Genomic DNA, 27,549 nt, shown 5'->3' with positions numbered 1-27,549 from the left:
TTCTTTACTGTGAGGGTAACAGAGCACTGGCACAGGTTACCCAGAAATGTTGTGGAGTCTCCTTCCTTGGACATATTCAAAAGCCATCTGGACACAATCCTTGGAAACGTATTCTAGGTGACCCTGCTTGATCAGGGGGGTTGGATTAGATGATCTCCCAAGGTCCCTTCCATCCTCAAGCCTTCTGTGATTCTGTGATTCTAATTCTGTGAGCACTTGTCCTGTGAGGAAAGGCTGAGGGAGCTGGCCTTGTTCAGCCTGGAGAAGAGAGAGCTTCAGGGGACCTAACAGCAGCCTCCAGCACCTACAGGGAGGTCACCAAGACAATGGGGCCAGGCCCCTCACAGTGGTACATGGTGGCAAGATAGGAAACAATAGGCAAAAGTTGGAACAAGAGAGGTTCAGACTGGATAAGGAAAAACTTTTTGAGGTTAGTCAAGCAGTCCCAGAGAGGTTGAGCAGTTTTGGAGGTTTTCAAGACCAAACTGAATCAAGCCCTGAGAAACCTGATCTGATCTCACAGCTGGCACCGCTTTGAGCAGGAAGTTGGACTAGAGACCTCCTGAGGTCTCTTAACCTCAATTATCTTATGACATATTTTTCTGATCATTTTTATCAATGTCTCTGCATTATCGCATTATTTCCTTTTCTATAGTTTGGATCATACTTAGGAGACAAGGTAAGCTCTACTCAAGGGAGACTGAAAGGTTGTAAGAACCTCTTGATTTCACTTGTTCATGGTGTTTTGTAAAGGTAACTTGGAAGATACAAACTTCCAAGGTAGTAAAACCAACCACTTAGAAAGCTGTGGGGTAACAGTGGTAAAGTCATTCTCACAACTTGTCAAATGACAGCATTCTTATATAGATGTTCTCAGATACGGGTATTTCAAAACCAGAAAGAGACAATATTAAGAAAAATTGGGAGAGAACAACAAATGTGATGGATGGCTTTAAGGGGAAGTAATAAAATAATAACTCACAGTTTGGCCATCCAAGGAAAAGAAAGAGGGAGGTTATAGGCAGCAAGAATAATAAAATTAAATTTCAGGGGAATGAAATTAAATTGGGGTCACAAAGAGCAGGGCTGTCCCTATCAACAAGATCTCCGGATTACTGAAAGGGAACAGTGATAGATAGTGCCATCATTTGAATCATTTAAACACTGACTAAAACAGCCTTAGCAGTTCTGCAGTGATTTGAAATAGATATGTCTCTTCTTCCATTTGTAAGTTCTGCTGTTCTACAATAAAGAAAACCAAAAAAATTGTGAGACGTTTATATTCCATACTGTATTAAAAAATACATTTCCAAGAAGCTTTAAGTTAGTACCACAGATGAGCAATAAAGCCTCAAAAGCCCCCAAATCAAGGAAGTCAGTATTCTTCATGGATTCTTTTGTAAGATGGTAACAAACAACAGAAACAAATGATTCAGACTTATCCAGCTAAATATAAAAAAAACTTCATATGGGCTCAAATCATTCAGAATCTAATGTTCACAACTATTTCTATTAACTCTGAACTGCTTTGTGCAGTATAATGGCTGGAGAAGCAATTTCAGAAAGCTTCAGGGGGAAAAGCTATATAAATGTAAGGGATGAAAGTTATGAAGTATTAACATGATGCTAAATTGCTGTATATCATATTTGCAATGGGCAGTTTACAATCTGTTCATCCTGATGGATTTAGCACAAGGGAGTCTGAAGTCCTGGCTCTGCAATTTCTGTCTCTTGCTAGTAATTTATGGTTAAATTGTACCCACAAATAATGTGTTAGCACAGAATGAGTTTGGAACCCTGCTCAGCCCAAACAGCTCCATTACACTCAGTGGAGCAGTAATAAATGGAAAGTAAGGAAAAGTTCCAGGAGATAATGAGTCTGAATACTAACGACCTAAACTAATACAAAAGATAGGAATGCAATTTATCAAAGAGTACAAAGTCCATTTGGTGTCTTAGTGAGTTATAAAAATATAATAATAATGATTTTCTGGTTTGAAGCCAAATGTCCTATTTTTCCACATTTTTTTCTTTACCCACTAAGATGCTGCAGAATTTATGAATGTCTTCTTTGTTCACTGCAGAATTGAAAATGTACTGCAGAATTGTCTCTTTCTATGATGCTTCAGCCACCTTCCTCAATACCCAGAAATTATAACTTTTAAGCATCTTAGTCACTTAGAGCAATAAATAAGCTGAAAGCTGTGCTCGTTCCATGAACATATAGGTTCATTTTTATCTTTATACAGTCTTTTTATCCTATGGAGAACACAAAATGAATTTCTTCTCAGCTAGAAAAAGAAATTATTGGAAGGATTATCTTGCAACCTTATGATTAAGTATAAATCTGGAAATAATTGAAAATAGATGTGAAACCTATAATCTCTTGCTGAAGTTGATTGTACAGCAAAACATCAGTTTGTCCATCATTCATATTTTCTTAATAACAAATAGTTCAGATGCATAAAGTAGCTTCTTAAATGTAGCTTCTAAAATACAGAGTTGGCATTCTCGTGAGAAGATGAATAACATAGCTCCCCAACTGTACTGGAAATGAAGATGCTTTCTTCTGTGGTGTATTATGTTTCTTCTTTCATGCAATATTGATCATATTTCATACAGTGACATCTGAAACAAAAGAAAATAGTATTATTGCACAAAAAGATGAGGTTAAAAAAAGCAGTCTTTTCTAATTTACTTTCGATTTAATGTCATTGTAATGTACTCCACAACTTTAGATTTCTTTTAACTTCACAGTAATGAATTTTCCTCTTTATTACAAATGAAAAAAAGATTATAACTAAGAGACAAGCAAAATAGAGGACATCATACATTAGATTGGAGCAAAAGACCCAAATAAGGTATCTGCCTATAAGATGACATTTTAAGTACCTGCTCCACAGAGTATAATGCAAAAACCTGAGTGAGAAGCACTCATCCTTATTCACTGCTGAGGGAAGCTCAGCAATTTAAGATTATCTAAACAACCAGAGGGCAGAGCCAGAAGCTGGCCTAGAAAGCAATCCCCAGGTGCATCAAATTTGGTTTCCACAGATTATCTCCATCTATGCAGAGTTCGGTCTGGAACTCTCTTTTGAAGTTGGGGGTGATTGTTCTCTTTCCTTCAAATAACTGAGCAGGCTTCAAGCTCTCTTCCCCCTTCTGGTAGCTAGAGGAGGGAGAAAAGTCGTGTGTGATATCTGCCTCCATTCCACAACTTCTCACTCTGCGTCAGCTCCTGGGCCATGTCTTTATGAACTCCTCCCTCTGCAGCAGAGTGTTCAGAAGTAAATTTTGAGTATTAAAAGGGTCCTACTGCAGCCTAGCCAAAATAAGCTAAAGTATCCTAATGAGAATAAAATCACTTTAGAAGAATCTGAGCCACCAGCTGGAAGGAAGAATTTGCAAACGTGTGCCCGCCCTCACTTCCTGTAGTATGCTGGTATTTGGTGGGACAAATTTGGCAATAATGAAATAAGTGCAGCTTTTTTCACTTTCTAAAATGAAAAATACTCATCAGTAACCATCAATGAGGCTTTGGAAAGCTGGACTGCAGCTGCTGAAGTTGCACGTGATGAGCAACCTTGAAATATGAAAATGCCCAGCTCCAAATCAGGCTCGTTAGTTTTTAGGGAACTATACAATGTATGAGGGAGAAGTGCAAGATTTCTGCACTTCCTGTTCTCACACTGAGTGACAAAGCAAATGTAGCTTGCTACCTATTCTGGTAGTTCATGTAATTGGGGGCCCAGTAACAACATCTGTCTCCCTTTCCCTTTACATCATAAGAGCAGGGATGAGAAGTGTTTCTTTGCCTGTGAACTCATACTGGAGGCAGCAGCTGCTGAAGTGAGCTAGAAAATGACAAATGTAGGCAGGATATAATGTATCAAAAATTGATGCCAGCTAATGGAATAGAAGTTTTAAACAGTCTACACAGTGCTCATTACAGTCCTGTTCTGCAAGCAAACATGAGTGCTTCCCTTCAAAAACCTCTGTGTCTCTGTTTTGGAGAGAAACACATCCTGGTATGCATTTTAAGCAGGGCCCAATAATTGTGCCAAGAACCCAGGAATGTACTCAGCAGTCTGATTCTGTGAGCTGTCTGGTACTAAGAGGAGTTTTAGTTTTAATGTGTGAATAAGACCTGAATCTATTCTGGAAGCAGAAATAGTAGAGAAATTATCTTGCATGATATTTAAAAATTAAATATGTAATTCAGTGACTGCATGCACTCCTTACAACATTTAAAGCTGCATGTGGATCTAAATCTTCATTCATAGAGTTATCTATAGGGATTCATGAAAGCATAACAAATGACATCTTGCAAAAATGGCTACCTGGCAAATCCAATATGTCGGTGCTTGTACAAACTGCTGCCTTCAGCCACATCACACTCAGTCTAATCATGACATTAACCACAGCACACCTATCACTTCTGAGCACTGAAATGATGCTTTTCAGAGAGAGTGTCAAAAGGATAATTAAAGGTATCTCATCAATTTAAAATTACACTTACTGTTCTTTACAAATACATGTATGATTTCTAAAAACAAAGCTTAACTGTAATCTTCCTCTCGTTCCTGAGTACATTTGGTATGTGCCTTTGCCAGAATGTTTTGAACTGCAAGTTTCACTGTTTCCCCTGAATAATTTGTATCTTATGTTGTTTGTGTGGGTGTCTTGCTCAAAGAGACACATGAAAGAGGCATTCTTTTAAATGTGAAAATATTTTTGTAAAGCTGCAATCACAAAGGGAAAAGCAAACAAAAAATATTTTTTAGTTGCTTTTTCTGTTTGTGCTAATAAGTTTTGTAATCGTGGTGTTGAAAGACCTCTTTCAGAAAGAAGGAGGGGTCTGGGCCAAAGCCTGTGTAATACCCTAGATGGACTAGCACTGAATTTTCCTGGTCTTAGATCATGCTCTGTACAGTAAATTTCTAGGGAAGGGTGTCCTTAAAAAATGACAGTAGTGATAATACTCTGAATGCAGCTGGATAGGAATCAGACTCTCATACACTTGTTACTTACTGATCTCTGTGCCACCTCACATGGGAGGGTTTGTGCCCACGTGCTTTTAGACTGTAAGAGAGGAAAGGGAAGAATCAACTTCTCTTATTTTACAGTGTCTGTGAAAGAAGTTTTCATCTTTTTAGCCATACACATTCTCTCCCCGTGCATCCTCCCTCTCAGTTCTTTATTTACCTCATGCTTTTGTCTTATAATCCATCTCACTGGAAGGTAAGATTAGTTCTTAAATTACGCATTCATTGGGAGACTGTCTTGTACATTTAACTGTAAAGCTACACTGTCACTCAGGAAATAACATAGAGACATGAAGCACCTTACATATTCAAGAATCTCAAAGCTTTTTACAAAGAGAGATGAAGTGCTGATGGCCAAAGGAAGCTTACTAAAAATCATTGGCACTTGCTGATATGGAACTTTCATTAGCCTTTATGCAGCCTTTGACACTTCAACCTGTTTCATTAAGAGAATTAATGGGAGGCAGGACACTAATATTATTTCATCTTGTCCTTGGGGCATTGACTGCCAAAGAGAATGTTGTAGTAAATAAAGTATTTGGGGTAATATTGACCGATTTGTGTGAATAACAGCTAAGACATGACATAACAACAGCTAAGAGCATGACATTGGACATTTTTTACAAAAAAAATCTCTACAACAGTTGGCCATAAGACATCGAGTTTTCTTTCTTTCTTCCTGGAACAATCAGTTCTGTATCTGTCATCAGTTGCCCCAAATAAGGTAAAATGTTGTTATGTCCTTAGTCATCTCTGAAGTTCTGAAATTTCTTAATGCTCCTTTTGACTGTGAGAATATAATGCTGCTTCCTCTTAAATGGGCAGAGGACAGAAATACTGTAAGAGAGGGCTCCCAATTACTCTTCATGCTATACACGTGATTATTATTCTGCTCTGATCACTGTAAGATTAGAGTGCCTCTTTGGTATGGAAGAGATCGTCTGCATAGCCAGTCTGCCTGGATTTCACACAGCCCAGGCTGCCAGGGAAAAGATGGTCCACCATAAGGGCAGGACAGAGACCAAGCTGGAGAAAAGTCATTCCTTGGGACATGTTTTCTTAAGCCTCAAAAGACAAGTTTAGCTGAAATCTTCCCTACAGAACAATGATATCAGGGCTAACCATCAGCAAAATCGTCTTGCTGAATGCTCTAGTGCCTTCAGATAGACAGTTCACCATATGTAGGGAGTTTTTAATGGGCATGGTGATTTGACTCTTACTTGTTCCCTTTTATTTCTTACTCCAGTAATTCTTCCACTGTTTTAGGGAACTGCTGTTGAATCAAGTGCATTCAGAAACATTAGTTGTCTTATGGTTTCACGTGCTGCATTTTTTTAAGTAAAGGAAGCTAGTAGTCTAACTTTGATATATAAATTCAGTATTTATCCTTCTGATCTGCTCTAAGATCTGATGTTCTCCCAGATTTCTTGTTATCAGTCCAGCTTCTTGTTTCTCTCTTTTCATTTATCACAGAAGAGGCATTTTAGAACATCTAAAAATAATAGCTGATGCAAGTAGTGCTTTACAAATTAAAAGTACTACACAATCTCTATTTTAGCTGGGGATAAAGCTGACTGAGGTAATGAAGAGCCATTGGTAGAGACAAAAAAAATAAGCTAGTTCCCCAGAGCCTTATTCTAACATGCTGTCCCCCGAACAGCACTGGTCCTAAAGCAAATATTTGCCTTCCTGAATGAAATGTTCATGCTTTCTAACCAAATAAACAGGAGCCTCATAACTTGCACCTTTTGACAGCACTAAGGAAATACCTTTACAGCTGTCACACGTAAGCAGAGAACTATCTTAAAGCACTTGAGAGACTTGATTCATGCATTTTTCCAGGACAGTTGCTAATGCGATCATTTAACAAAAGATGGCAGAAATAGAGAAGGATCCTTAATTTCAGCATTCAAATGCTATGATAATAGATACTCTGAAAATACACAGAGAGATTAAGTGACCAATGATGAAAACGTTCTCCTTTGGCAAAGGTACGGGTACAGAAGTTGATGAATTTTTTATTAGCTGAATTTATTCCCAATCAAAGGTCTGCCAAGCTGTTTCATCTTCTCTTTCTATTCTTTAAGACATAACACCTAACATAATCAAAGCAACAGGAGTGCTGGCAGGTCAAGCCCAGTGGTTACTCCAGGATGACAAAAGTTAAGTTTGGATGGGAATGGACCATGACATTCTGTTTCCAGCATCTAAAAAATTCTCTCTGCTGAACCCAATATCCTGGAAGGACATAGGATACTGCTGCTCAACTGCAGTGCTGTATAATGAAGGCACTGATTAGTAAGCACCCCTCAGTAACATATGCTATTACAAACTCAGAAATACCTGTTTCTAACCTGAGACTAAATGCTGGCTTTTACTACAGGAAACAATTAAAATGGGCAGTTATATGGGAGGTAGGGGCATGGGAAGATAAAGGTTTACCTGAAGAGATAGTTGACAGGTATCTGAAAGAAGAGGTCTGAAGTACCTGAATACTGCAGTAGCTGGGAGGAGTCCCTGGACAAAGGAAGAGGCCGCCCTAAGGAAAGGCTAGCGGAGGTCTGAGGAAGGGCTTGTTCACCCAGCGAAAGCTCGTGGCATCCGAATGGCAAAGAGCTGAACTCAGATCATCTGAAGACTGCTCTCAACTATGTCAATGACTTCCCAAGTGATGTTATCTTTCTCTATTTCTATTATTATTTTAAAATGGTAATAATGGCACCTTTTCATCTTTATAAGTCCTCATAAGATTTATGGATGGGAACCATTTAAAAAGTGGTCATTATTTTTAATTATTATACTACACTAGCCTGTAACCCAGCTAGTATCTCTCAGAAGCAAAACCATAATCTAGCTGTATTATTAATTTATTATGGAAGTAGTTCATCTTTTCCACGCAATGCTGTTCAAAATTCATTCTTCAGCTGTGCATTTCAACATAAAACTTCATTTTTTATAGTTCTACATGAAGCACAGAAATCAAACAGCACTTTAGTACATCATTTTTTCTGAGGCATTAAAAAGACAGCAGGACATCATATTGAGTTTTCACTAGAACTCCATCCAATTTAAATATATGTAAATAAAGAAGGATCTTCTTAAGCTTTTAACCTAAAATATTTTCCATGTGCAGTAATATAAATCTGTGCAAATAGGCATAACCTCATTTATGCAACTGATATATTAGTCTGCTTCTATTACTTATTCAAGTGGCATCTGTTCCATTTCTAGGCRTTAAAAGTATTGCTTAGAAGAGGTATTGCCTAGAAGAGGTATCCATTACTACCTGTTTCTTTTCAGATTTCTTTCATTATATCTGGACCTTCTGAAACAACTACTGGAGCCCAAGGGCTGCAGAGAGTTAGAAGTGGGAGACTAGTTTTAGTTCCAAGCTGAAACCAACTTCTAGCCACCTCTCCTGATTGGTTTAATAAGGACAGGGTGGACTCTCTTTTTTGTTTGTTTTGTGAATTTGATCAGCAAACTATTTATTTCAAACACAGAATTCTTTTTAGAGATCATGTGCAAATTGCTTTTCCTCTGTTCTTGTCAGAAACAAATGTCAGTGTAATACTGAACTCCAAGACACATGAAAAAGTGCCAGAATTTGCACTGTCTTCAGGGACACATGGGGTTTATCAGACTAACAGATTAGTTTATTGATCACTCTTGGTACCAGAAGGAAAACTGATTTTGTTTTCTTGCCGTCTAGCTTTTACAAACACATTTTCAAGTTTGTCATCTCTTTCAGTCATTTATTTTGAGCAGATATTGCCTACTATTAATTTAAAAAATACAAGGCAAAACAGAATAATCCAAAAGTTGTAAGATATTTGCTTACCTTATACACTTGACGCACCCACATGGCAATGCTCTTGTTCAGGAATTACAGGCAGTATCTCTGTGGTCTGTGCAGTAAGTGGAGTCTGTTGTTTGTTGTTCTCCACTACTGAAGGTTATAATAATTTTTATCCAAATTATGAAATAGCAAATATATCTGCAGAGTGTTAAACTTTGAATATGAAAATTTAAAATATTGAGACCTATTATAAATGCAAGATAGATGTACAGAGCCAGCTTTTCAGTGGAAGTTCAGTGCCTAGAGATGCAGATACTTGTTTGGAACCCCTGAAAGCACTCACTATATTTTGGTATTTAACTTCCTCTTGGATCTAGTGGGACTTTAACATGTTGAAAAGCCCCATAAAAGGATCCTACGTCTTCTTGGAAAGCAACTTGAAGGTAGGCACCTCAATTGCTCTTGAAAAGTTTACTAGTAGTCATGCAAATTTGGGGTTAAGGAAAAGTCTCCCAAAATACAAAAGCCTACAGTTGGCCAGTTAGGCAGAAACTGTGCAATTTGGAGCCTGTGAACTTTCCAATTCATTCTCCCATATGGGTGGCCTGGATTGTCGCTCATGAGCATGTGATACAGCCTCAGATAACTTCCCTGCCATATGCACAGGGACATGGAGAGTGGGAATCATACAGTTGCTGACACAGATATCACCACACATCTCAGAAACAGGTAAAGCCATAATAACACCTTTAGCACACTGACAACACAGTCACTGATATGATATCTTACTGGGATACAGATAAAGGAATGCAGAATTAGTAGTGTCAGGCTAATGAAGTCAGAGTTATTGATAAAAAACATTTTTCAAAGAACTACAGTAGAACACATAATATCTTAACTCCAGGTCCATCCTGTCTCAGACCACCTATAACTTCTCTAAACCTGCTAATGAGTTTCTGAGTTTCTACTGAGTTCATAGTGAGAGGATGGGCTATGACACTAGCTACATCCCTTCTCCACTTACTATCTCATTTGGGTTTCTCTCCTTTACAAATACAATTACAAAGTAGAGTTTGGATCTTGGTAATTAAGTAACTGAATATGAAAAGCAAAGTTAAAATAAAACCGGGGAAGTAATAAAAATAGCAATGGATCTTATTTCAACCTCAGGACAAACCTGGATAAAATGGGAATGTAGGCTGATACTCCCTTCAGAGCCAGTGTGTAACACTGTTCTGCGCACATGCATATTCAATAGAGAAATGGCCCCTTGTGTATCAGTGTGCTATAAAAAGCTCCCTAAAATTACTCAGGCCCTACAGATTTTATCCTCTTTTCTGAAACATAGCAAAAGACTCAAAGTGGTAATTAGGCTTCATGTTTTATTCTGGAAACATCATGCTTTAGAAACATGTAAGTCTGTGATAAATGTTGAATACTGTGACAAGCTTTCCTTTTCCCCACATTATTCCTCTAAGCTGCAGAGGAAAAGACAACTGTTCAGCTATGTCAAGAATTAACTGAGGAGGATCGGAATCAAATATGTGATGCTCCACTTGGCCAAGATTAAACAAATTTCTCCTTTCTTGGCTTCCATCTACTTGATGCTGCAGAAGATGTATTCTGCCTGTTCTCCTTGCTAAATACAGGAAAGGTGAGCTTGAATTCACTGGAATGCCAGCCCTGACACTACAGGGACAGAGTTTGCTTTCATTTACAACCCATAAACTAAACTGAAGCTGTAGCAATGCATATGAGAGACAGCAGAATTTGGCCCGTGCTCTCTAATCTCATGGGTGACAAAGTATTATTTTCATAGAATAGCAAGGAAAACGATATAGGAATTATAATGACTGAGGGGAAATTTGTCTTTTTGTTTCTTACATGCATATTATAGCTGTCAAGCTATATTTCAAATGTTGTGCATGATACAAAGTCTGAACAGTCCAGAGAACAACTGCAGGCCAGAAATCTTGAGGTTTTATTATTTGAGACCTGGTTGCCACCCCGATCCTACAATGTCCCTCTTTCATGCAAAGTTATTAGATTACCATCCAACTGCTTAGTGGCTGAGGGTCTTTATCAATTTAAAACATGCATTTTAAACAAGCCACCCCATTTCCCATGTTACTACAGACTACAAAATTGCTATACCTAAGAAGTGTAAATATTTCCCTTTCCCTCCAAAATCTATGCTACACATTTACTTTTGCATTTCCTCTTGCCTGAACCAAGAGAGCCAAACCACACATTCACTAAGATACTGTCTTTCTTTTTCTTGTTATTGACACCAAACTTTGGAAATTTTTTATTTTTCCATTTCAAATGTAAGGATAAATGTTGATATATTGATGTCCCTATTTCATAGGATAGTTTCACCTTTTACCCTTTAAATGCTAAGACTGCAATGACTTAGCTCTGCATCACCTCATTGGTGGCCGCCTTTCTTCAGGCTCACCATCTTTCCCCTAGGAGAAACAGGAAATGTCTGTGTTAGTAAGCAAAGAGGCCCAAACTGCTGACTGCCAGCCACAACCTGACCCACAGAGATGGGCGGCTTCTGCTGAAGCTTTTGCACTGGAAACAGCTGCAAGTGCATGGGAGGAATTTCAAGTGCTGCTGGGTGTTGAGGCCAAAACCTAGACACAGGTCATTGCTGATACTGAACGCAGCTGATCACAGGTTAGCTAGGTACTGTACACATTTGCTGACTCTGGGCTACCCTCATTTTCAGAAGAGAAATTATATGAATAAGTCTAAGGTTCCAGATAAGTAGCATAGATATGACAGTATAAGGACTGCAATAATACAACTTGTTATTCACAGGCTATTGAATTCTCAATTAAATACATTACTGTTTCTACAAACACAGTCTTTGCAATACTCAGTGACATGACTGGGACATACTCAAAATCTCTTTCAACAGATAGAATATGAATATTGATTTGATAACATTGAAAGCCAAGAGCATCATCATATAATAAAAAGAAAACATACTGAAATACATTAGAATTAACTTTGCATTATTATGAGCCAGACAAGTGAATCAGGGAATCCTATATTTGTATCCTAAAATGTAATGAACCAAACTGTGGCTCTGTGAGCCAATGGAGTATCACTGAAAATGAGAGGAGAAGATATATACCATTTGAGCACTGTGGCAGAAGGCTTTATGTTCAAACTGTCCACAGATATGTTTGGTTGTTCTCATAGATTGTAGAGTAATAATATGCTGATATGAACAACATGATTCCTGTCTGGACAATCCCTTTCTAGAATAGAAATAGGAGCTTTTTTTTTTTTCCAGTAGACCCTATGCTGCTTTCACAATAGGATAAAAATAAATAAGAAATGTCATTCTTATACAAGAAAAAGAAGGTCTGAATGAGAAATTATAGTGGTAAACTTCCAGTAATACAAATTCACCCTTTAGCTTATAACCCATATACTTATATTAACATAACTTCCAAAATTAAAAAGCCCTGTTAGGCAGATTCACTCTAGGTACCAAAAGCCCTGATTTATATAGTCTGTGTTTCTTGTGCAACTTTTCTTTTTGAAGTGCAGTTCATACATACTGGCCTGCTCTCAATAGTAATTCTGTGCCATGCCTCCAGGCTTAAATTTTTTAGGATACAGCCATATGAGAATAGTCCTACTTAATCAGTTGCCAGTAGTGGAAAAGGTACTTAACTGGTTTAGGGAAAGTGGTTTAAGAAAAAGGTATAACAGCAGCATCAGAAAAGCTACCTTCCATTTCTCTGGAACTGAAGCTGATTTAAGCAGTAGGCTGCACATGACAGTTTAGCAGTTTCTATCTGAGTTCTTTTAATACGCTATGGGGAATACTATCCAGTCCTCATAAACACTATTAATAATTCATTAAGTTGTTCTAAAACCTTTTATACTGCCTCTTCAATTTTAGATAGCTCCTCAAAGAAAGCCTTGCAAAGAAAGGCTCTGATGTGGGAATCTCCCTAAGATTCTCTACCATGAACATGGAGCAAGGAACAGGCTTTTCTTCTGCAGTTCGTTTCCCAGGTACTACTACTATCAAGTCCTACTTGATATGAAAGTGCTGTGTGCACGGAAATACAGGTTAGTCACTTAAAGAATATTTACTTCCTGCACTGGAGAAAAAGCATCCCATGCTCTCCCCCTTCTCTTGTGGCTGCATTTAAGGGCAACTGTATTTTGTCAATTCAAACCATTCAAGGGACTGTTTAACATAAATGCAATGACATGAACGAACCAAAGTCTAGAAAACATACTCTGTCAACATTTATAACCAGAATGCTTTAAAACTCTCCTCTCCTCTCCGTATGTATTTAATCCCTTGTAGTACTACATACTATTTCTTCCCTTCCTGTGGCTACCAGACTTAATGGTACGATTTATGGACACAGAAGCACTAACAGTTTCACCAGACTAGCATACATGGTGTAAATTACCTATTTGGGGAAGCACGAGCTCAAACATTTGTAGGACCACAGCCACTAATTTCCTGAGCCTGCCTAAGAAATCATTCTCATTCACAAAGCGTAAGATTTCTTCTTTTTCCTCCATTATCCTTTATGAACTTTGAATAACCTTTTAGTAGCACCTATATGTCTTTTCATCTACATGAGATACTGACACATCCTCTCAGAGCTACAGTTACTTATTCTCATTCCAGTGTTTCCAGGATGGTTGTACTGTCTTCTTCTATGGATCTCAATGTTTTGTTTCTAGGTTCCAGAACAGGAACCTAGGACTGTTGAAGGACAGTTGGACTGTTATCAAGGACTGTTGAAGAAGCAACCCATAGCTATTTATAATCCAGTAGAAAGTCTTAAAGTTGGAAACGGTAGAAAAAAATAAATACTTTTCGTATAGTCTTGATTCTACTTTAAATTATAGTAGTGTAAATCAGAAAAAGTTTACTGAATTGACTGGAATTATGGTGTGTGAAATCAATGAAATTCAGAATATAATAAAACCCATTATGGCAGTTCATATAGCTAAGCATCTTTCTTGGTTAAATGGATAGATTGAAGTGGCAGGAACATAGAAGTAAGAAAAACAGACCAATACTGGGCTCCTATTCCCTTCAGTATAGTAAACTAGATTTGAATTTCCATAAAATTCCATCACCAAAAATGCCTTTGGATATACAACACTAAAAATGTCATTGTGAACATGCTGATAAAACAGGAATGGTATTAGTGAAGCTACTAAAGACAAAAGATGGCAGAGACAGATTCCTTTCCTGGGGGATGAAAATAATGAGCTCATAAATACATCTTAGAGGTAGCCAACACTAAAACTGGGGAACATAAATTGTACTCCCAGGAGAGTTCAGACAGACAGGCAGCTATTCACTCTTTTCTAGGTAAAATTGAAATGCCACAAGTTACTGCATTGTAGAGAGAAATTATTGAGTCTTTTCTAACTCCTGAAGAATTGACAATACAAAAGGCAATGTACCCAAGCCTAGATAACTTTAAAACTACTTTTTTCATTTGCYGGCTTCCTATGTGTTTTTGTTTCGGAGGGAGGATGTTCTGCTGTTCAAAGCTATTATTTTATATGTTCATGTTAATCTTTGAAAAGATAGGGCTCCTTTCATGAAACTAGAATTCATGGGTTTTATTAAAGAATATGACACTTCCAGCAATATCAGTAAAACTCAGACCGAATTTCCCTTCACATAGAGAAGGGTTTTTTTTACCAAACTGTAATTTTGGGAAGAAAAACTTTGAGTTTAGCCATGCCACTTAATTTATCTGTGCTAAACAATATATTCTCAGAAGACCAAATTTTAATAACTATCTGAAACTCTGAAGTTACACATTGTGGAAATTTTTCCCACAAATAGGCTACAGAGTGGCAGTAAAGCCATTCTGTGAGTCCTACTACAGCTGTTCGTTCCATCCTTTGATAGAAAATTTTGTCAAGAGTCATAAATGCATAGAGCTTACATACATGTCAGTACATTTGTGTATACTTTTCACACACACCACACACACACACACACACACACACACACCACTCACACCAACCCCCAAATGTGGCACATGACCAAAATTAAAATGAGATAAAAAACAAAACAAAACAACAAAGGCATTAATGCAAGACATATAGAAGACTGAAGGAAGCACAGTATACATAAGCCTTCTTGTAGTTTCACTGTCAGGGTTATTTATTTCTGATATAAATGTGTTTCAATAATGAAGCCAGATCATACTAAATTTGTGTAGAATCAAGGTAACTCTGTAACTAAACTGAAGCATCCCGTGAAAGGAAAGGTCTTTCTTGACCTCCTCATGCCTAAGGCTTTGTTAGGTTTATATTTTACTTTTATATCACTTACCAGGAAAAAGACGAGTTTTAGTAGCAGATATAGTTCTTCTTGCATATCTGGAACCTCTTTTTCTTAGAATGCTTGAAACTGCTGCTGCTACTCTGTGTTTACGATCTATTTCAAACAGAATTAATTGTCTTCAGCTATGGAATTACATACAGCACTCATTAGAAGGAAAACTGGCAAAACCCCTTATGTTTAAATTGTTCAACACCTCACCTGAGAAAAGATTTCAGTGGCTTTTATAATTGAATTGATTTATCCTAAAAAATCACTGACACCAACAGGCTTACAGGAAGGTTTTGAAACAAAGTGAAGAGGGAACTTTAGGGACAGATGTTTTTCATTTTCCTGAACAAAATTTTCTGAAAATTCCTTTCAGGTTTGCCCTTTTCAAATTATTCTTTCCCTTCTCTATACTGTGTGCCTTGAATAATTTTTGGAAGGTTATGAAAAAAGTGGCCATACCTGTTCCTGTATAGGTTCAGATCCACACTGCTGACAGAGGAATAGCAAGAACTGGGTGTCCTGAGATCGTGGGAAGCTGCCAGCTTCCTTGCAAGTGTGGGGATTTCATCTTTGGGGGAAGTGGATGAGAAAAAGCTCTACCCCTCCCAGAGACAGAAAGATAGAGCTGGGCTGGACACCCCTGACTGTCCTTAGCAGCCAGTTCACAAACTCCTCAGTCTTTGTATCCTTCTGCTGCTTTCTTAACAGCATGCTCTTGGTAGGGTTATTGTGGTTGATGACTGTGCAGCTGTTACACTTAACACTGTTCTACAATGATGACAGCCATTCAGGACTCAGCTTCTGACAACAGGCTTGCTCCAATTCTACATAACAGAATTGATTTTCATCTTTTTCTTTTAAAAACCCTAGAAAATTTCATGCTAAAGAAATTCATTAAATTAGCATTATTTAGATCATGATTTTTTTCTAAATACCCAGCTGAGATTTAATATGCTGTAGCCCTAAGCAGGCACTGTAACAGTTAGTGTCAAAGGACACTCTGGAAGTGGCTGAAAGACAAGAGTGGAAGGGTAAAGGCATAAGGGCTGACTTCTAATTTAACTCCTTTGTCATGCATAGATCAGCTGTAACTTCCACCAAGTCTATCATCTGGGTATTTTATTTTATGTACTCATGGAAATAACCTCATTAATATTTCAGAGGGTCTCAGAGCCTTGCAGAATTTCTTGGAAGATCTCAAGAGGAAATGAATCACTTCATATTTCTTACGAGCGTTCAGTAGTCTTCAGAAATTAAGAAAAAAGCTACCAACTGAATTGTGACTGTAAAAATTCTTAGCAGTTGTTTTAGACATATAATAATGCCTGATTCTTCAGGCAGAGGCACGACAGAAAAAAAACAGTATGTAGACTTGTAATTACAGATGGTATCATAATATATACGTATAAGGAATATGACAGTTAAACATAATTTTTATGTGCTTATCTTTTCATCAGTAACATTTTGATGTTGTTTATAATATTATATATTGTAAATTTAACAAATAAAAAATATTATTCCTGTATTAACAGAAAAGGCAATCTAGAAGACAATCAGTAATTGCCCAATTAGGACATCTTTTCCTTTGCTGTGGAAGGGCATTCCACCACAGTTCTGAGAAACCTGTATTTAACAGAGAACTGATGTCTAAAAGAATAAAGACAGTAAATTGTTAATCATGGCTACTAATAGGAGTTCTGCATTAGAAATGGGATGTTATGAATCATACTCATGAAATTTATAGGTAGCTTTTAAATTACAGATAAAAGTCCTTCAAACTAGAGCATTTAACAACCAACTTGTAAAGACCTAATTTACGGTTTGTGGGATTTTTATATACATAAAATAGGACTTTGACTTTGGTTCTGGCAATAAGTAAAAAATAATATATTTTAACCAAGATAATATGAAAAAGAGTTTCTTTTGTCATTTTTGGATAGGGGGAGAGGCAAATGCTGCAGATTTGCCATTTTAAGCAACTATTTTGCTTATTCATTAAAAATATATACATAAAATATTTACTTTATGCAAAAATTTTTCACAGAAACATTTTGTGTGTAGGCACTCTTCTTCCTGCTGTTCAGTTAGGATTAAAGCTAAATTCCTACTGCTCTTTTGCTACAAAACTGCCTGTGAATACAGTAAGGATGATCAAGAGAATGGATATAGCTTATCATTTTTTCATTACCGCTGTGACCAAGATCTCCACCCTGCAGCTCTGGACTACAAGGGGAATGGAAAGCTGTCTGGTAATAGCAGCTAAATGCTGATTCTCTGGAGGCATTCTGCCCACTCCGGGCTGACACAGGCAGAAAGTCTCAGGAAATTGCTGTGGATAGCACTAAGTGCTCTTACCTCAAGTAACATGTTAAGTAACACTCTTTTCACACTGATAAAACAGTGTGGCCTCTTTACCACCTACCTCTGACTTCTGATGAAAAGCAAAAACCAGCAGCTGACAAGAAGTCAGTATTCTGTGCTGCTTTTGCACAGAGAACATTATGTTGGTTGCTCAAAGGTCTCACGCTCAGGGGAATGCTACACTTTTACTCTTGCTTTCTCTTGGGTATATTGCTAGAAGAAATACTGTAAATCCCTATTCAGCCTCTGTCTGAAGTGAAATGCATGGGAGGAGCCTGTCTTAGCTGGTGAAGTCATTATGTAGAAATAATTGTTTCAGTCTCTGAACTAAGGACAAGTTCTCTCCTAGTAAAGTGATTTTTTTTAATTACTTGGAACAGGCATGAGTGCTGACCTCAGAAATCACAGTATTATTTTCTTTGCTGAAATCACAGTAAAGAGAAGAAATGTTACCTGGGCTTACTTCAGCTCTGGAGTTAAGAGGGCACAGCCTGGTTGACCTCTGTGGCACTGCACCACCATTGAATTTAGATGAGCAGTTTTTAGGACAGACAGCTGAGTGTATATTTCCTCATACCTATCCCATAATTTGCCTTGACCCTGATCTGGATGAATCATAATCACGGAAGGAAAGGGTATTTCAGTCTCTGCTTCTGTTTGGTAATTGGCATTTCTGCTGAGACCTTCAACAAGGTTCAACTGTGATCTTTTTATCTATTGGAATCAGTCTGAAACCAGAGGTTCATTACACCAAGGACCATAGGCTGTCAAGGGTCTGTCAGATACAAACATATTTCATTCACCACCACCAAGTCTGGATTTGCATTGGCAATTCAGAGGTGAAGGGTGATAATACCAACAATCTGTGTATTCCAGTCCCTTTAAATGAAACTTTTACCATATTACAACTAAAATGTTATTGTCTGAACCACATTAATAATCAACAGCTTTGTTACTGTAAATCAATACATTTACATTGTATAGACATTGTATAGACATGAATTTAAATTCATATAGATTGACTTTTTATTACTTACAGTTTCGTTCATTTTCTTGGATGATTTTGTAGACGACAATTGAAACAGTGAACACAAAAACTAATGGAATCATGCTGAGCCATATGATCTTCATCATACACATGGGATCTGTCCATAAAATGTAGAAGAGAGAAAATGAAGCAGGAAATGACTGGCAGAAGAAAGCAGAACAATCTATCGTGGCTATCTTGGTAGGTTTTTGGATCATGACTATTCCTGATGGATGGAAATTTAAAACAAAAGATAAAATTGTGCCTTTCTCTTTTAGCCTTCAGTGTTATTTGCAATTAAGTTTACTATCTGGAATTTAGCTTCATTTTAATCTGCATCTCTCTTTGTGTCTAAAATAGTTATAGGTAGCTAAGTGAATGAAAACTTTTCTATTTGTGTAAACTGTTATATGTGATTCTGACAGGAAGAATATGCTTCAAAGATGAGCTTTTACATTAAAGGCAAGACAAAGGTAATGTATATCCCCCTTTCTGTTTGTGTTTTGATGGGACACCAAAGGAATCAGCCCACTGTCCAACATACACCTGTACTGGCATTCTCAGCCTCCTGGTCCATCTTCATACATGGGAGATGGTAGATACTACATATAGAAAAATATCATTATCAAATGGTGAAGAAATACTACCTACAAGAACCCTCTGCAGAATTCTTTTAACCAAAGCTGTTTGGGACTGGGTAAGCATAGGAGGAAGGCTGTTCTTTTGGTCAACAGCTACTGCAGAAATACACCCACATTCCCCATGGAATTAGTTCAGTAACTAGTACAAGTCAGAACTATATAGCACAGAGAAAGGATGTGGGGGAACTTTCCTCCCCAAGAGTTTAAAAGTCCTTTCAAACCTCTTTGGCAGCTGCATATTAATATACACCTTAGCATTGTCAAATAGTAATAATAAAAAAATGTGAGTATGACTCATATAAAGTCAAATTACAGACTATATCCAAACCACTGTTTTCCTACCCTTGACTTAGAATATTATGATTATATCTATCTTAACTTCCTTTGTTTCTTCTCCATTGAGAAGTCCTAAGGTAACTACCAATAACCCCATGGCTCTTTGATGAAGCACAGTTTATCCCTCCTAATTCAGAAGCAAAAACATCTTCTATACAGTCATTTATGCCTTCTGCTTACAAAGAGAGTACTCTACCCCATCTTGCAGTGACTTGTAATGACTTATAAATCAGCATTGCCTAGTCAGAGCTCTGAGCACCTCTCTAGCTTTGTTTTGAAGTAACTAGAAAAAAAGGTGTGCTCTCAATTCTTAATGTTGATTTGAGATAACCACTTCCAAGGTTGATCACCATTAGTGAAGGATGGTTAATTCACAGTTTTGACACAAGTTAGTAGGGCAAGTTAAAAACTGTACTCATAGCTAAAGTACTCTTGCTTAAAAAACCTAAACTGCCTTCAGTAGATTTTACCTAAGATTGTTTAACTCAGGTTTAGCCAACTCAAAAAGACTCATTTTTTCCAGCAAGGCCACAGCATAAAATATATTTGCCATACAAAACTAAAGGAATGTAATAATTCACCAGTTCCCTGATAGCAAATGCTCCATACACGGGCTAGAAGCCCTGACCATGCTCAGGCGATCAGCCAAAAAACACCTGCAGCACAAAGAAATTTAAAAATCTGACTGGCTGTCCTCTGGGAAAACAAAACCTAGCTCAGCTGAAGATTTCTCTTTTAAGTATACTGTAGTAAGGCTGAAAGTAGGATATTGCAGCAGGACATTAAGAAAAGTCAGATCTGTCCCCTGATTCTCCTATCGTTGAAATTGATAGGAATTTTTCAATTAACCTCCAAGACAATATGATTATGGCACTATGGACAAAGGTAGGGGGAAAGGCAATTCCAGTTTTTGTCATACATGAATGTTGGAAGTCTGCCAACATTAAGCAAAAAAAAGCTAAGTGAATTTACAGACACTTATTTTTCCATGTTGCTTCTAGGAAGAAAATACAGCAAAACTTGCTTTAAATCACTCTATAAAGAATGTCATTTGCCTACCAAGGATGGTCTTTTAATAAGGGATGATCAAAAATGCATTTTTTTCTTGGGGAATACTTTAAAACGGTTGCTGAAAGCAGAGCATTACCTATTGGAGACTTTTTGCAAGATTCCCATTGTTTCTGAGTTTGATTCCCCTTCTGACTCTCCTTTGTAACTTACATTCCACATAAGACTTCAGCTGCAGTGAAATATTTATACAGTCATTTTGGTCTTCCATCATTGCCACTAGACAGGAGTGATTTAGGTATTCTTCAGCTGCATTTCTTCCTCTGACTATAGAATTGTTGATGTGGACTTCCAGCATGTAGTAAGTTTTATGCTCTTCTTCTTCATTCTCAGGAAGCATAGTGAAATTGAAATATTTATAAAAATATATGAGATCTTCTGTTTTCACTTCAAAAGAGCCTTTTGTTTTTGGATCTACAAATTAAAACAAAACTGTTATATAACATACAGTGGAGAGAGAGAGAGAGAACTTTCATAAAGAATGATAAAATAAGCTCTTTGTCTCATTTGTGAAAACAAATAGTATGATTTTACTGACTATGATAAAATGGACAAAAGGATAATATGTAAAATTATTCTGAAGAGATCTTAAGAGTATTGATTAGCTAATCAAAACACATTTCCTCTACCATAATAGCCCTTTTTTGCTTTACTATCAGCTTCAAAGCTATTCAGTTCTTTTTGTTGTTTGGTCTTCTGTTGACAAAGATAATAGAAGATTGGACTATGAAAAAAATAAAAAATAAGTGAAAGCCATATGATGATAGTTATTTGAAGTGTAATCTAGTCTGTCTGCTCTCTGTTGCAGAAAGTTTTGAAAATTTCACTTCAAACCACACAAGCTGTAAGACTTGCACCATGCTAACAACAAATATGTATTTGAGATTTTGTTAGAGTTGTATAGGTATAACTGAGAATAGAATTTGTCACATATTTTTTGCTTATTTATTTTCCATACTTGTAAAGACAACTATTTTGTAAGAAAAAAATGACGTAGTTTCAAAAGAAATGAATTTCTTCTACTTAGTACTTGGCCTATTGCCCCTGTTGCTAGCAATGTATGTCAGAAAAACAAAATTTGGAAGCATCCTCTCCCCCAAAAGTTTCCAGACACTTTGCAAGAGTACAAGGCAAAGAAGGAATACGATGCTACTGCTCTGAAAAGATGTCGATGTTGCTGAACTCTTCTCTGGAATGCTGGACCCGTCCTTATTCAGTGTTGCCTTCTATAAAAGGCCATTTCTGATACTACACAGTTGTACATAGCATAGACTAGAAGCACAAAAGTGGTTATTTTGGCTCTTTTAATGGTTATTTGGCTCTCTCTGTTGTATAGTCGCCATCTAAGTAGTTGCCATCTTTGAATTAGTTCTTCAAATACTTTTCTCAACTTTTCATCATATTATATCAGATATCAACGTGATATTGATACCAACTCGTCAATGACATTTAAAATCAAACTCTGCATGACAACTGATCAGAAACCCCAACTCTTTAAAAACAAATTAAGGATTTTAGAAAACACAGCATGAATAAAGGAACAAAGATGGAAACAGAAGAGCATTCATAAAACTCACATGGCTGAGGTGACATTTTCAGCAGAAATATTCCTAGTGGTTGCTGGAAGAGGTAGGGGACACTCTTTCCACTCTTTTCTCACAGCCATCTCTTTTGCAGACCAATACAAAGCCCCTTAATGACAATGGGAATCACCCCACTAGATTTTGCACAAGATCCACCCCCAAAAGAAATCAGCATTTTGCTATCCAATTTTTTCACTCACGGACAGGAAAGAATGCCACTTAGAATCTGGCATAAAACCTGCATTTTGTAGCAACACAAAGATAAGCTATTAAGGCCAAAAAACAATATTCATATTATAGTCATGTATAGTAATATTTAACTACCAAATAAAAACATATATCTTTTGTTGCAATTATCTACTTGCAAATTAAGAGTTCTTTTTCTCTTACTTACTTTTTTTAACTACTGATCTTGGTCCTTGGGGAACAACATTTCTCTCTCTCTTGGATTCACACTCTGAGTACATAATATGTGACTGTTGTTCTTTGCTGGAGGATTGGCAAATACACGGAATATTTTGGAAATTGAGATGATTTACAATGGCCTTCAGTAAAATAGTCTGGTTCTTTCTTCTTTGTTGCCAGGAGTTTTTGCAAGAATTGTTAAAAGTGCATAGTGGAAAAGTAGTATTATTTAATGAACAGGTATCCCTGCATGATATAATTACAGTGTTAGCTGTAAAACAAAGAGTACTGTATTAGCAAGACAATCATATAGGACACATGGACAAATATGTGCATGTATCATGTAAGATACTTTTAACCATCATACAATAAAGCACAAGGTTTCTTTCTTGAGGATTTTGGCAGCATATTGAATACATCATCAAGTGGGAGAAAGCAAGCACAGAATATTCCCACAACCTACATGCTGGATTTTAGGGCTGAATTATGCTAAATCTCTTCTAATAATAACTTGCATTTGTGGTGGTATCTAGTCATATTCCTGTTTCAAAGCTGTTCAGATCTGATTGTGTTTGAAAAGAAGATGAAGCCTCTCATATTCAGAGAGGGAATTTAGCCCTGGAACCATACGGCTACAATATACTAGTATGATTACAGTGTAAAATAGCTATAATCACAATGAAAACTTTCCCTCCAATGACAGTGGAACTGTACAGGGAAACTACATAGAAATGCACCCAAATTCTGACACAGCTTTTATGACCTCTTATACTCATAAAAATGAATCACCAAACATGAAATCCTAACTATGACCAACTTTTTTGCCATTCTTAGTCAAATTTCAATATCAGATTACTGTAGCTGGAGTACATTTATGCAATTCTGGCAAATAACAAAAAATACATAGTATTAATTATTAGTGAGTGGGTTTTTTAGCTGCCTTTCACATTAAACTAGGGCTTTATTCTATGAATCATTTATATTTTCACTTGAGTTAACATTGAACTATTTTTTCAATATGAAAACAATTTAAAAGTAAAAAATTACTGGGACCCAACACGAAATGTGTCTTTATGAATACAAATAATCACTCTCTCTCTGTTTGGAGATTATGCAGTACTAACCCATAGTTTTGTAGTTCCACTTCCAGTTCTAGTGGTACCCTTTCATCTCTGTGAAGATGAATTTATGCATCTAACTCCCATTATGAGTAATTGGAGTTGTATGGTCATAAATCATTATGTATAGAGAAGAAAACACGGCCTTTAATTGCTCCAGTACTCAACTGCAATCTGACAGTTTCAACAGGCCATCTGCGCCTGCATCCAGGGGGACTAACCTCAAAGTCAGTTCAGTGAAGGACTTCAGGCAGGATACAGAAATAAAATCCAAAATCAAATGCCAAAGTCAATCTTACCTTCACTTTACTAACCCTACATCAGAGAGTCATAAACTCCTCATAAAACAGATAATAAATTGACATGTAAAGTATATATCATATGCAGATAAGAAGATAATTTGTTTTACTACAAAAAGAAAAATGTCAGGCAAAATTTAGGGCTTGATCTTTCCCTTATATAGGTCAAAGATTTTCCACAAAATGCTCATGATCTGACCCCCACAACCTGAAGAGGAGCAAGCTCTTGAAAAGAAATTCTTTCAGCCTGAGTAGGAAGAGTTTTGTGCAGAGAGTCTATGTGGAAATGAGCCAGGAGTAAAAATTAAATTCTTATCTAATCTCATGCAAGGCATATGTGCATCCGGGCAACTAGCCTAAAACCACTGCTACAACTTTCAGGGTCAACTAATGGCAATTCTCTACTATACCTGTTTCACACAGAAATTTGTACACAACTTGCAGATCTGCTGGCTGTGCTGTGACAGTAGCATACATCCGTGCACAGCACCGTGAACTCCATTCTGCACTATGTGTTCCACATGGCCAAGCCAGCTCTGGTGCCACCTTTTAGCCATGTTATAGATAGGTATAAAGCACATCTGATTAGAAATTTTGTATGCTGTCCTATTAGGGAGGGTGCTTACCATCCTCTTGAAGAGCTTTACTGAGAAGCCATCCAAATTATAATCTAGTGTCAACAAAATGTATTTTCTTTCAACTCATGGGACTGTGGATTTTGTAGGGAAGGATATATATGGCTGAACACTGTAAGCATGACTGGAAAAGGACGAGATTTCTCAGTGGATTCCATGGCAGACAGACAGAGCCCTACCCACAAAAGGCTTGCTGCTTAGTGCAGGACTGGGAAACGTTCCCTCCCAAATGTAAGCATTGCTGGAAATGGGTAAAGGTTCTGGGAAATCTGAATGCGGACAAACTTTACAGTTATAAGGATCGGTGAGACCAAACCATGCAAAGTGTCTCTAAGAAACTTTGTTTTATTTTCAAAAATCTGTAACTCAAGTGCTTAATGTTAAGAAGTTCTGAGATTATGAAATTCCTTTGATAAGCCTCTATTTACAGTTTTTTTCTATAGAAAATCCAATTCCATTAAAATGAAATTATCCACAGGGAAAATCTGAATTTGTAAAAAAATTGCTTCCCATTAAGAAAATCATAAATAATTAATTTTGGATTGGCTTGACCTTTCATCATTTCATCTGTCATATTCTGTTTTGAATCAATTCAGCAATATATTAAATTGCATTTTTATCATTGCCTTATGGAAATGATAGCAGTAAAGTCATATAATATTGCAGTGATACAGCTTGGTACAACTTGGGGAATACATGACTGATGGATTATGTGAGATACAGTCCATCAAGCTGGACCGAGAGGAGAGGACTGGGATTGAGTACGTCAGACTCTAAATCTACAACTTCCTGTTCTAAAGCAATGTAGTCTGAAGCTGCAATGACTTGTAAACAAACATTTGCTTTACAAATGTAAAGGCAACATTTCACTTTTGGTAATGCTGAACTGTATTATAGATTTTTAAAGGCTTGGTTTATTGCAAATTTGATTTTCCCTAAAATTGCTGTTCAATGAGAAATTTCCAGTTTTATTCCCACCATGTTTCACTTACTCCTCTCTGTACTTTTTGCTCACCTGCCACTTTAGGGGTTATATTAAAAACCTGAAATACCCACAGCCTTAATGTGATCTTAGAAAAGTATGTGGAGTTAGGAGGTCTCAACCACTCATTTAGGGTTCAGAGGAAGATACCCAGAGACTGTTTCACATCTCAAAGATTTCCAACAATAAATTTGTATGCGTAAGTATTGTCCACAGCCTCACGTGGCAGCCAGCAATTTGGAAMATCTGCAGTAAAGTAATTCTGTACATCTTAAGTTTGATACAAAATCTGAAATAAAACCAGTTTCCACCATAAGATTTTCAATGAAGCACAGCGACCCAGATTCCTTGGAATTTTCGAAGTAAGTTGTTCAGCATATTTATTCTCTCTTATCTTAATTTAGACATTGTTATGTAGTTTTCAGAACATCCAAAACAGGATAATGATTCTAAATTCCCTAACAAAATTCTATGCTGCATTCTGCTTAGATATTTCACTTTACATGCACAAAGAACTGGACCTTCTTCTTTAGACATGCTGTGGTGATTAAGTTCGCATGTAGATATCAGAATTGCAATGAACATGCTATTACAGGATAAAGCACCTCCAAGAAGAGCAATCTAGGCAACTGATCATAGAAAAATGCAATTATTCTTTGATGATTGACAATAATGTCAATATGTTTTCTTCTGGCAATATTCATGCCATTGTTTATTTGTGTAGTCTGTGCTAGCAAAGAATCTGACTACTGCCTTAGCCACTTCTGCATGGCAGTAAAACATTAATTACTCCAACATCTTAAATTGGCTTATTTCTACAATATTTGAAGCTTACAACAGTTTATCAAGTTTGTTGTTTTATAATCTGTAAAAACCAATTTATTATATTCAAGTTAGTATTATGGTTATTCTTCTTGGTGAATGAAAATAAAAATGTAAATATAAATAACCTAATTTGGTATATTTTAATACTAAATTTCTGCAGAGAAACTATGCTCCATAAATAATTTAATGATGTCTGGGAACACACACCATTTGTCAAAGGGATGCTTTTTAATATGACATTGATCTGTTCAAAAGCTTGCTTAGAAATGTCTGTGACAAAACTATTTAAATATTAATTTATTTATGGATTTTTAATAAAGCACTGAATGCATGACTCATACACATATATTTTGCATTCATCCTAAATCCAGTACTGACCTTTAGGATTACTAAGATGTATTTGGAATTCTTGTTAAAAGATTTGTTTCACTCTGTTATACACATTCTGCTCTATTTTTTATCAGGTTACTACTGCATATCTCTTTCTCAGACATGATCTCATACCAAATAGTAACTGTACAAATATTTACAGGCATTTCAGTACAGGGACTTCAAAAAAGTTATCTTTTAAGACACAAGTACCTGCTACAGAAAAACATAAATATTTTAATTACTCTCTTTACAATGAAGATCATAAAAGAACAGTTACAAAAATAGTTACAAAAAATTTTGCAGTGCACATAAATGAATGACAAACTTCTTTCAAATTACCACATATAATTAACTTCGTTAGTTAAAAATCGGAAGAAAATAATACATATGTTTTACAAAGTTCATATGACTATAGCATCATAACCATCCGTTTTAAGAAAGTATATGCTAACTTTTCAATTGTAACCAGACCTTAGAATAAAGAAAAGGCTATTTTAAAAACTGATCACTCACCTTCATGGACTTTGAAAAATTCAGGTAAACATAAAATAAACATGGTAATTATTCCTATTGCTAATCTGAAGAGTTCTGATTTTCTCAAAACCAAGCACATGTCACTGAAGCAGTCCCATCAAGCATAGTGATGGTGAGTTCCTTCCTGGTTTAGCTTCAGACTTAGTGTGGGCTTTATGCAAAACAAC

At 36.7% G+C, this 27,549-nt stretch overlaps 1 protein-coding gene across 3 annotated transcripts; it reads right to left on the bottom strand.

Moving 5' to 3' along the window:
- Positions 1-258: 258 nt before the first annotated feature.
- TMEM156 (transmembrane protein 156) lies at positions 259-27,511 on the bottom strand. 3 transcript variants are annotated; one of them, XM_026085323.1, is made up of 8 exons: positions 27,362-27,511; positions 22,607-22,888; positions 20,783-21,043; positions 18,595-18,702; positions 15,197-15,301; positions 8,887-8,991; positions 5,032-5,082; positions 259-2,628 (listed from the first exon to the last, which is right to left on the bottom strand). In XM_026085323.1, the coding sequence occupies exons 1-6, from the start codon at positions 27,459-27,461 to the stop codon at positions 8,888-8,890; spliced, it is 960 nt and encodes a 319-aa protein (XP_025941108.1). In that variant the 5' UTR covers positions 27,462-27,511; the 3' UTR covers positions 259-2,628; positions 5,032-5,082; position 8,887. The 3 variants fall into 3 exon arrangements, with proteins under 3 accessions (XP_025941108.1, XP_025941107.1, XP_025941109.1); XM_026085322.1 differs by having other exon boundaries at positions 8,887-8,994; positions 27,362-27,509; XM_026085324.1 differs by lacking the exons at positions 259-2,628; positions 5,032-5,082 and having other exon boundaries at positions 8,901-11,312.
- Between the last annotated feature and the right edge of the window lie 38 nt (positions 27,512-27,549).

This window comes from Apteryx rowi, unplaced genomic scaffold, assembly GCF_003343035.1.
Source record: "Apteryx rowi isolate R43461 unplaced genomic scaffold, aptRow1 scaffold_664, whole genome shotgun sequence".
NCBI lineage: Eukaryota > Metazoa > Chordata > Aves > Apterygiformes > Apterygidae > Apteryx > Apteryx rowi.
Note: the sequence above shows the minus strand (reverse complement) of the source record. Positions and strands in the feature narration are given on the sequence as shown.